This window comes from Ananas comosus, linkage group 8 (genome assembly GCF_001540865.1).
Source record: "Ananas comosus cultivar F153 linkage group 8, ASM154086v1, whole genome shotgun sequence".
Lineage (NCBI taxonomy): Eukaryota > Viridiplantae > Streptophyta > Magnoliopsida > Poales > Bromeliaceae > Ananas > Ananas comosus.
Genome location: NC_033628.1, coordinates 10,624,937 through 10,635,947, shown reverse-complemented (window position 1 = coordinate 10,635,947; position 11,011 = coordinate 10,624,937). Strand labels below are relative to the sequence as shown.

At 36.3% G+C, this 11,011-nt stretch overlaps 1 protein-coding gene across 1 annotated transcript; it reads left to right on the top strand.

Moving 5' to 3' along the window:
- On the top strand, window positions 6,663-8,404 carry LOC109713550 (scarecrow-like protein 8). Its single transcript, XM_020237657.1, is given in 2 exon segments — window positions 6,663-7,131; window positions 7,134-8,404. Coding segments are annotated over 2 exon segments (1,485 nt in total). The 5' UTR covers window positions 6,663-6,669; the 3' UTR covers window positions 8,157-8,404.

Sequence of the window (11,011 nt, the reverse complement as noted above, 5' to 3'; positions counted from 1 at the left end):
AATTTTGTGATCTGTGGACAAAAGATAGAAAGCATATTATTTAAGTTTATTGGACAACAAAATATATAATATTAAAAAGTTAATAAAATTTAATTTATACGAAGTTAAAATACTATTGATTTTTTTAGCAGAATTAATCTTCAATTCAAATGTTCTATTATGAAAAGGAATATCGAAGGATGAAAGGCTCGAATAGGAATGTAAATGAATCAGGATTAGAACTTGTGTACTGATCCGTCCCGAATAAGACAATAAGTGAGGGTCAAAACTAAAAAAGTTAATCTTTTAAATACTCAAGATAATGGAGTAGGAGGCAGGAGATTCCTTCCTTCTCTTGATCAATCTCATTCAACGAAAAATTCATTCTCATCCCGATCCATTCCAAAGAAAGTGATAAGTGGGAACAAAATTTTTTTTAAAAAATCTGTCCCAAATTCACCTCTAACACCGAAAAAAATTGGCGAGGTGTGAGACACCCAATTGTTCGTGCCATGTTTGCATCCATAGACTAGATAACAATTTTTGTATATATATTGCATCTAATAAATAACAAGTGTAGATATTTATTGATTTATAATACATAAATAAGGTTTTTGGACTCTCCTTCTTTTCTCTCTAACCCAGTATTCGGCTAAGGGTGTGTTTGGATCGTCGGAAAATGGCTCCGAAAAAAGTTTTTCGGTTGAAAAAAAATTTTCTGCTGTTTGATTGCCTGTAAAATTTTTTTCCAGAAAACTTGTTTTACATATTTTGGGAAAACGAAGGGTTTTCGTTTTCCACTCCAAGCGAGCGGAAAACGAAAAGCTTGCTGTGAAAAAATCGCGGCGCACAAAAAGCTTGTTGTTGGAGCACGCGGTCCACGAGGTGAACTTCACCTCGTGGATCACGTGAGGGAGAGTCCACGTGACCTGTGGACTCTCTCCCTCATTCATTATGTGTTTTATATATATATATTATTTTTTATATAAATATATTATTATATAATATTATATTTATAAATATAATTATTTATTTTATAGTACTAAATATAATATACTATTATATAATATATTTATTATAATTTTAAATATATTTAATCTATATGTAAAAATTATAATAATAATATATATAGTATATTAATTATTATATAATAATAATATATATAATAAAAAATATATTATATAGCTTTTTATCTACTTTTCCTTGTTTTTCAACCAAACAACCATCATCGAAAACTACTTTTCTTTTCCTACAAACCAAACACTACACCACGTAAAATATTTTCCACGGAAAATTTTTTTCCACCGAAATTTTTTTTTCGCAGTTCTACGTCAAACCAAACAGCCCCTAATAGATTCAAATTTTTACTTAGTTTTATCTTATTATTTTCTCTAATATATTTATTTATATTCTTCTTTATGATCTACTCTGCAATCATTTAGATCTTTATTTTTCTTTTGTTCTACTCTTTTGCTACTGGAATCATTTCTCTCTTTTAATTTGTTAGGCATCACCGATTTCATATCAATTCTTCTTTTTCATATAAAAATATGCTTATTTTATTCTCCAAAACCCTACAATAATATAATATATATAATCAAACTCTACCTTTTAAAATGACTAGGGACTTTAATAATAAAAAAATATTGATTTATTATTACAATTTAAAATTTTTGGGTCATGTGGTGGACCTGGTCCATCCAATTAACATTTTGCTTTGGGTGGTGGTGGGTGGTTGGATCGTTTGGTTTCCTAACCGATTCCACCACACTCCCGCACGGAAGTACTGGCTCAATCGTTTTATTTATAATGCCTTTTATTATCTTAACTTATCCTTATTATCTTAATATAAAATATTAAAAATTGAGAAATACTTAGGTACCTTATTTTTGATACTCCATTGCCTTGTTAATGAGTTGACATATAGAATTATGCTACTATACTATCAATAGTACTAAGTCCTTAGTACTATTGAGTTTTCAGCCGTTGGATGAAAAGATGTGCGGTTAGGATGATAGTGGTTCCCGATTAAATTGATAGTGGCCCTCTAGGGTTGAGTGGGTGGTTGGTTTAATAGTATAATCTAACGGTTGGAAATGATCAAAGGGTAGATCTAACGGTAGAAAACTCAATAGTACCAAGAGCTTGGTACTATCGATAGTATAGTAGCCGAACTCCTGACATATATATATATAGAGTTGAGCTAGAATACTATCGATAGTAAACGAGCTTTGTTGCTATCTATTTATTTTTTATGATGAAGCCTCCAAATCGACGATTGGCACCGTTAAATATGATCTATACCACTTGAAGTGTTTAGAAATCAAATTTTATATATTTTCGATTTTCTTTTCTTATCCATCGAGCGGACACAAAAATGAATGGTTGAAAATAAATTTTCTTTAAAAAATGATGATAAGAGTCTTGTAATCAAGATTAAGAGTATAGATCTTGTTTTAAATAGTTTAAAGAATTTTCTAATAAAAATTTAATTGATTTGGATATCTTTAAGCCGTTAAACGAGAAAACGCTTCATATCGACCATTAAAATTACAAATTTTGAAACTCTTTGATCATTAGGTAAATAATGTCAAAAAAAATTGAAATTTGATTTCTAAACATTTCAAGTGGTATAGATCATGTTCAACGGTGCCGATCGTCGATTTGGAGGCTCAATCATCGAAAATAAATGGGTGGCAACGGAGCCCGTTTGCTATCGATAGTATTCTAGTTCAATTATATATATATATATATATATATATATATATATAGAGAGAGAGAGAGAGAGAGAGAGAGAGAGAGAGAGAGAGAGAGAGAGGGGGCGTATATNATAAATAATTAACAATAATCTCTAATGCAAAAATTACTTTTGAAATTAAATAGAAAAATAAAATCTGTTAGGAAATAAATTTTTGAAATTAAATAGAAAAATAAAATCCGTTATCTTAAAAAGAAAATATATTTTGAAATTAAATAGATAATATCTAAAAAGATATTTTAAAATAAAATGGGAAAATATCTTTTATAGGATTTTCACACCCGTAATCTGTTATAGAAAACTTACTTTTGAAATTAAATAGAAAATTTTATATTTTAGGATTTTTACATCAGTAATCTGTTATAGATAACTTACGTATTCATTGCTGTTCTATTTCTATTTTTATTCTTATATTTAAAATTTTTCGTACGGAAAGAGAAAAATGAGCGCTAATTTTTCCGCCGAAAAATGGGTCTATCGACAGACCCAAATTTGAATATACGTGCTTTTATATATAGTATAGATATATATATAAACACACGCGGGCGCGAAAGGGGTGGGACTTAGGTTTAAGAATATAATAATTGCATCTAGAATTTAATAATAATATTTAGGGTTTAGTAATTAATAATTAAAGTATAATAAAACTATTAATTTTTTAAAAAATAATTTGTTCTAAATGTAATTATGTCAAAATATCTTTTCAATCTTCTTTTGAAAGTTTAGGATAAAATAGAAACTAGGTTACTATACTATTAATAGCACAACTTATTGGTGCTATTAGATCTTCGATTCTTGGATGAAAAAATATGCTGGTAGGATGATAGCAGTTCTTTAGGGTTAAATGAATGGTTGGTTGAATAGTATGTATAATCTAACATATGAAAATGATCAAAGAGATAAATCTAACGGTGAAAAATTTAACAGCACTTAGTATTTGCTGCTATTGATAGTATAGTAGACAGACTCATATAATAGATAGTTTTACAACTTTTATTGTAATTTAACTAAAGTACACATCTAGTAAAGCGACAAATGACAATGAAAAATAATGAAGATTGTATTGTATATTTCAATAATAAAATAGTATCTCAATAATATTTATGATATAACCAAATTTATAAAGAGCATATATGAGTGGAATAAGTGGTCTAACTTTTCCTTCTCTTGGAAATAGGATGGAGAGTATAATTCCACTAACACGTTATTTCGGACACCGACCTGTTAAAAATACTATTTTTTCTTCTTTTTTTTTTCCAACTAAATTAATAGTTATATTTATTAAAAAAAAAATTAGCTGGTTTAGAAGTGTGAACATACTTTTTCTTGTGAATTTAACTCTTGAAATTTTTATTCTTTTTTCAAATAGAGTAATATAAGTCTTCGAAATCACATCTACACGGTTTTTCAATTAATATAATTATAAAGTTATTTTTTTTTTCAAAAATGCTCTTCTTTTATAATGTATTTTCGATCTATTCTGGTCCATACTATTAAATTTTATTTTCTAATTTTTTTTTTAATTTAATAAATCTATAACGTCGGAGTAGGCGTGGCAATCAACGCCTCGCGCTGTTCGCGCGAACCAGCTCATGTTCGCGTCAAAATGAGCTCAAAATCAGCGTTCGTTTAGTAAACGAGCCGAACACGAGCTGGATTTTCAGTTCGTTTAATAAACGAGCCGAACACGAGCTGGGGTCAGATCGTCTCGTGTTCGCTCGATAACAGCTCAAATATATATTTTATATTTATATAATTTATTTATTATTATTTTTATATATAATAAATAATTATATATAATATATATTTTTATTATTTAATTTTTAGTAAATAAAATATAAATGCAGCTTAATATAAAAAAACCATTTATAGTAAAGTTTAACTATTAGATCAAAGTCTAATGAATAAGATTTTATAAATTTATTTTTTATAATATATTAATCTAATTTTTTTAATTTATTATTCGTTGGCCAGCTCTCGTGCTCGGTTTGTTAATAAACGAGCCGAACACGAGCTGAATTTTTTGGCTCGATACTTTAACGAGCTAGCTCGCATTCGGCTGTTAATAAACGAGCCGAACACGAGCCGACCCCAACTCGTTGGTGGCTCGTTTACACCCTACGATCGGAGTTATGTTCATTTCTTATACCGTAATTATCCTTACTCATTTATGAATTTTAATATTTATTGCACTAGTTGTTTACACAAGATGAATCATGTTAGAATGTATATTCACAAATGATCGATGCACATTCTCTCTTTTTAAAATATCTCACAAAATTTCGAAACATTTTTTAATATGTTGCTCCACAATAGAAAAAAAAAAAAATATTTTTTTCAGTTCTATTTTTTTTTTTCATTTTATTACCATCGGCACACTTAAAATAAAATTAAAATATATATTTTTTTATTTTAGATAATCTCATTTTATTTTTATTGGACATGCATTTTGCTAGTTTAATTAAATAGTTGAGCGAATAATTTTTTTGTCCATAACTATTTTTTTGACTTATCTAATTAGTTTATTAACTGATTATCTAATTTATTTATTTATTTATTACAGTTAATGAACTAATTAAGATGCTTCTCCATTATCATGCAGAGTACCTATAAATTAATTATTTAATTAATTGAATTATTATTTTGTTAATACTTTTATATTTATTAATTAGATAAAAATATATTTTTTAAAAATTTTGATTACTCCTTTTTTTTTATCATTCCAACCTAACCATTCAAATGCTATATTTTTATTTCTAAAAATAACTAAATTTTTATTCAAACACAAAATTAATTTAATTTTTGTTTATTTCAAAAATTGCATATGATAAGGGAATATATAGGAACAGCTAATCTACGGAATAACCAAACTAACCCACGATATTCACTGTGCATATGCTCTCTTGAATATTACAATAATCTAAAAGTTGGGTCGATCCGGCCGGTTTGATCGGTACGACTGAAACTTAACCTATAAAACGGTTCGATTCAGCCATTTAAATCTAATAAGTCAAAAAATTATTTTGATCCAGCCGATCCAATAGTTCATCCATTGTATCGGTGAGCCTGTCCGGTTTGAATCAAATCGGTCAAATTTGTGTGATCAAATTATCTTAAAATTCAATAGCTTAAAATTTGTTTAGTTGATTTTATTTTTTATTAACACAAATTAGTTTTATAAAAATAAAATTTAAAAATTTATATCTATAAAAATTATATTTTTAAATAATTAAATATTAAAAATAATAAATTAAATATTTATAACGTCATAAATCACCGATCCTTAGCTCGGTAATATTTATGGGTCGCTTTTTGGAATATTATAGAGTGGGAGGGTAAATTGGGGATTTCGATTGGTGACATGACAAAGTTTGGAAGCACCGACTCGTGTCCGTGATGTGGGCACGGGCAACCGGTTGATGGAGCGGATGGTCGACACGTGTCGGTGCGCAACACCGCACGGACCGGGTTTACCGTCTCCGGAGACGCTTCTTCTTCTTTCGCATGCCACCACCCTACCCCCCATTATTGTATTATAATAATAATGCATTTATTGTTAGTTAAGTTAACCAATAAAAAGAGACCAACCAAAGACTTAAAAGAAACGAAAAAAAGGAGCTCTTTTTTCTTTCTTTTTTTTTAAATTAATTCTTTTTTTTGAATTGAATTGAATAAATTATAATAATTATATAATAATAATTATAATAATTATATAGGGTAGTAGGATGTATTGGTATGGTTTTGAGGAGAGCTCTTACTAGCGAGAGATTCTGCGTTTCGGAGAATCGATTCCTGCGATGGCGTCGGGGTTTCCGTGGGGTGGTCGCGACGCGCGCGGGGGGGTCGGATTCGGGGCCGGATCGGCCGTCCGATTCCCTTGCCAGAGCCGATCGGACGGCGGAGGAGGAGCGACGGCTGTGCAGCAGCAGCAAATGGCGCTGCAGCAAGCGCTTTTCCTCCGGCTGGTGAGGCCGCGAATCGCGGCGGTCCCGACCGAGTCGGACTCGGAGTCGAACCGGTGCGCCGCGATGCGGAGCCAGCTCCGGGAGCTGGAGCGGCGGCTTTTGGACGACGACGCGGAGGAGGAAGAGAAGGAGGACGCGGAGGAGGAGGAGGCGAGCGCGTGCGACTCGGCCGTGACCAGCGCCGAGTGGGGCGAGGCGATGCAGCTGCAGCGGCTCATGTCGAAGCCGAACCCCGCTCAGAACCCTCTCTCCCCTTCGCCCTCGAACTCTTCCTCGTCCTCGTCCTCGTCCACGTCCACGGCCTCTTGCTCCCCCCCGTCGTCGTCGTCGTCGCCGGCGAAGCAGCTGCTCTCCGACGCCGCCGCGGCCATCGCCGACGGGAAACTCGACGCCGCCGCGGCTCGCCGCGCTGAGGCGGAGCGGCGGCGCCGCGGGCGGCGCGGAGCAGCGACGCTCAGCGGCGATTGATGGCCGCGGCCCTGGCCGCGCGCCTCGGGCCGTGCCCGGCGCACCCGCTCGCGGAGCTGTGCGGCGCGGAGCACCGCGCCGCGACGCAGATGCTCCACGAGCTCCACCCCTGCTTCAGGCTCGGCCTCCTTGCGGCCAACCTCGCCGTCCTCGACGCCGCGCGCGACCGCTCCGGGATCCACGTCCTGGACTTCGACGTCGGCGGCGGGGGCGCGCAGCACGCCGCGCTCATCCGCGCCCTCGCCGAGCGCCGCGCCCCTGGCCTCAGGATCACCGCCGTTTTCGACCCCACCTCCCCCTTCACCCCCGCCGCCGCCGCCGGCGCGCTGGCCGTCGGCGACCGGCTCGTCAAGCTGGCCGAGCGGGCCGGGGTCGGGCTCCGCTTCAGCGTCGTGAGCCGCCGCGCCGCCGAGCTGGACGCGGCCGCGCTCGGGTGCGTGCCCGGGGAGGCCCTCGCGGTGAACCTGGCCTTCGCGCTCTCGCGCGTCCCGGACGAGAGCGTCTCCCCGGCGAACCCCCGCGACGAGCTCCTCCGCCGCGTCCGCGCTCTGCGGCCGCGCGTTGTGGCGCTCGTGGAGCGGGACATGAACGCGAACACGGCGCCCTTCGCGGCGCGCTTCGCGGAGGCGTGCGCCCACTACGGCGCACTCCTGGAGTCCCTGGACGCGGCGGCAGCGTCGGCGGCGTCTTTGGGGGGCGCGGCGGAGCGGGCGCGGGTGGAGGCGGCGCTCGCCGCGCAGCGCCGCGAACGGCGGTGGCGCGGGAGGGGCGGAGCGGTGGAGCGGTGCGGAGTGTCGGGAAGTGGCGGCCGGATGGGGATGGCCGGGTTCGGAGCGGTCCCGCTCGGACCGGGCGTGGTCGAGCCGGTCCGGACCCGGCTCGGTTCGATCCGGCCCAACCCCGGGTTCACGATCAAGGAGGAGGCCGGGGGGATTGGGTTCGCGTGGATGGGTCGGGTCCTCACGTTTGCCTCCGCGTGGCGTTGAATTGAGGCTATCATTATTTTCTCTTCCTTTTTTGAATTTTAAATTTCTTTTCCTTTTACTTTTTCCCTTTTCGCTGATTGGTAGTGACAATTACCCTGTTACATGTAATGCTTGATAGTTTGATTTGATACTCCTACAAATTGATATAAAAAGTGATTTTATATATGATGAGTAGAATCATTATCATATTGTAACGCTATTTGTACATCAAAATGTACACCAAAGTGTTGTAGCTTTTTCACATTAAAGTGTGTTGTGTCCAATTGACCTAATTTTTAGGATCAAAACAGCTAAGCATTTCGCAAATAAAAAGCCAAATTTGTGTATTGAGGGACAATGTGAAAATGACTTATGGTATCCTAAATATAATCCTTAACAACATCTACTTCTTTGTGTCAAATTTTGGTTTAACTTTTTCAAACAAAATGTTGGCAAATCTTTAAAAAAAATTTGGCAAAATGGATCGCATCTAACGCAGTTGGCTAAGAACTAAATGATTGGTATTAAAGATTCTAAGTTTGAAATTTAATTACTTTAAACAAATAGCTTACTATCTTTCTCTTTAAAATAATAACAAAAAAAAAAGTATGTGAAATGATTGGGATCATTGCTTATGAAGAAACGATATGTATTCTTGTACGAGTCAAACAGACAATCTCTATCCATACTAGCCGGTTACTGTAGATTTGCTAGTTGCGAGTAAAACCGATGGGTCATGCTAAATTATAGATATTTTGGATGATCTGCAGGTACCTGTATATTTTTTTAATAAAAAAAGTGGATACTTCTTTTGTTTTACCTATCTCCAAGAGTCTAATCCTGATTTTTCTTGGAGTTATTTTAAGACTTTATATAATCTAATTGAAAGTAATAATATTTTAAACAATAGATTATATTATAATTTTTTAAAAAATTATATATATATATATATATATATATATATATATTGTATTTAAAAAGTATGTAAAAATAAAAAATAGAGCACCTTGTGGATAACTAACATAGTTGCTTGTCTGCCCGCAAGCGGGTACGAGTAAGGATAAATGTATAAATTTATTAAATAAATTTAAAAAATGTACTGAATAAAATATTTATTCATCTAAACAAGGCTTAAATAAATAAACATCGAAAGGAAAATTTTAAAAAAAAGGTTTATTAATCAGCTTGTTGGTGGTACACCGGGTTTAGTTGGTCTTTGGACTTGGGTAGGTGGAGGTGGCGTCAAAATTAAAACAGAATATATGCGAGCACGTGTCCATTCCTGATTGTGATGTAACACTTTCCTAAATTCCAAACATGGAATTGCATTGGATCACAACGCTATTTCCACAAGTTCTTTTAACGCTAAATTACATAAAATCTTTTTATTAAAATTTAATTTTTTATTTTTTTTTTCTGTCATTTAAAAATTTATATTTTTTTCTTCTGTAAAATAAAAAATATTCATAAAAAGGTACGGTGTATACTGTGATGATAAAATGATTATTTTGCCCCTCATAATTTTCGTTTCTTTCCTCGTCTTTCTCAACCACCGTCTCGATCGGCTACGGTTCACGCCTCGATCGGCCGCGGTTTCTCTCCATTTTTTTCTCCACCTGCTCCCCTTCTCCTCCTGCAGCCTCGCCGCCCCTCGATTTCGATGACAGTACGGAGGAAATCGAGGTGGGCGCGGATGGAGAGGTAGGCAAGGGCATCGAGGGCCAAGACGAGGCGGTGGAGGAGGGCGCAGGGGTGTTGTAGGCGCGAATGGAGATGTGGGCCAGGGTAAGGGCGCGCGCGAGGCAATGGAGGAGGGTGAAGCAGAGGAAGGAGAAGCAACAGGAAAGAGGGCGGAGAGGTATTTTTGGCATAATTTTTTTTTTTTCTTATAACGGAACCCTAACAGATTACTAACGGTTGGGGATGAAGTGCACATTTTTTATCTTACAAGGGGGCAAAATATAGATTTTTAAATGACAGAGGGGGGGAAGTGAAAAATCGGATTATAACAGGAAAGTTTTCTGTAATTTAGCCTTCTTTTAATTTCAATATATATCAACAATACTCAAAGTGAGTAATATAATGCTTACAGATAAAATTTAGGAAAAACTTCAAAAACCCTCCCTGTGGTTTCACACTTTTTCATTTTAGTACCCTGTGGTTTAAAGTTTATCAAGTTAGTACCATGTGGTTTCTCACTTTATCACTTTAGTACCCTGTGGTTTAAAATGTATCAAGTTAGTACCCTGTGGTTTTGCACTTTATCACTTTAGTACCCTGTGGTTTCACACTTTATCACTTTAGTACCCTGTGATTTAAAAAACCACAGGGTACTAACTTGATACAAATTAAAACCACAGGGTACTAAAGTGATAAAGTACAAAACCACAGGGTACTAACTTGATACACTTTAAACCACAGGGTACTAAAGTGATAAAGTGAGAAACCACAGGGTACTAACTTGATACATTTTAAACCACAGGGTACTAAAGTGAAAAAAATTGAAACCACAAGGGGGGTTTTTGAAGTTTTCCCTAAAATTTATAATATTTTACAAATTCACGCTTGTAGCCATATTGAATTATAAATAACAAAAAGATAAGTATGATTTATAATTTTGAGATGAAATTCAATCATTAAAGCATGCAGTTTGTAAGTTCTATGAGATATGTTTATAAGCAAAACATTCTCCTATTTAAGGGCAATTAATAGTCCGCGAGACCTGTATCAATACTTTATTGACAAATTTATGTATTATTTTCGAACTTATTCTCATCTGAATATTTGGACTTGGTAGCACCTCAGCAATAATAGCTAAAAAAGCAATGGTATCTGTACACCTACAAACTAGATGCGAATCTTACACTCTAGTATTT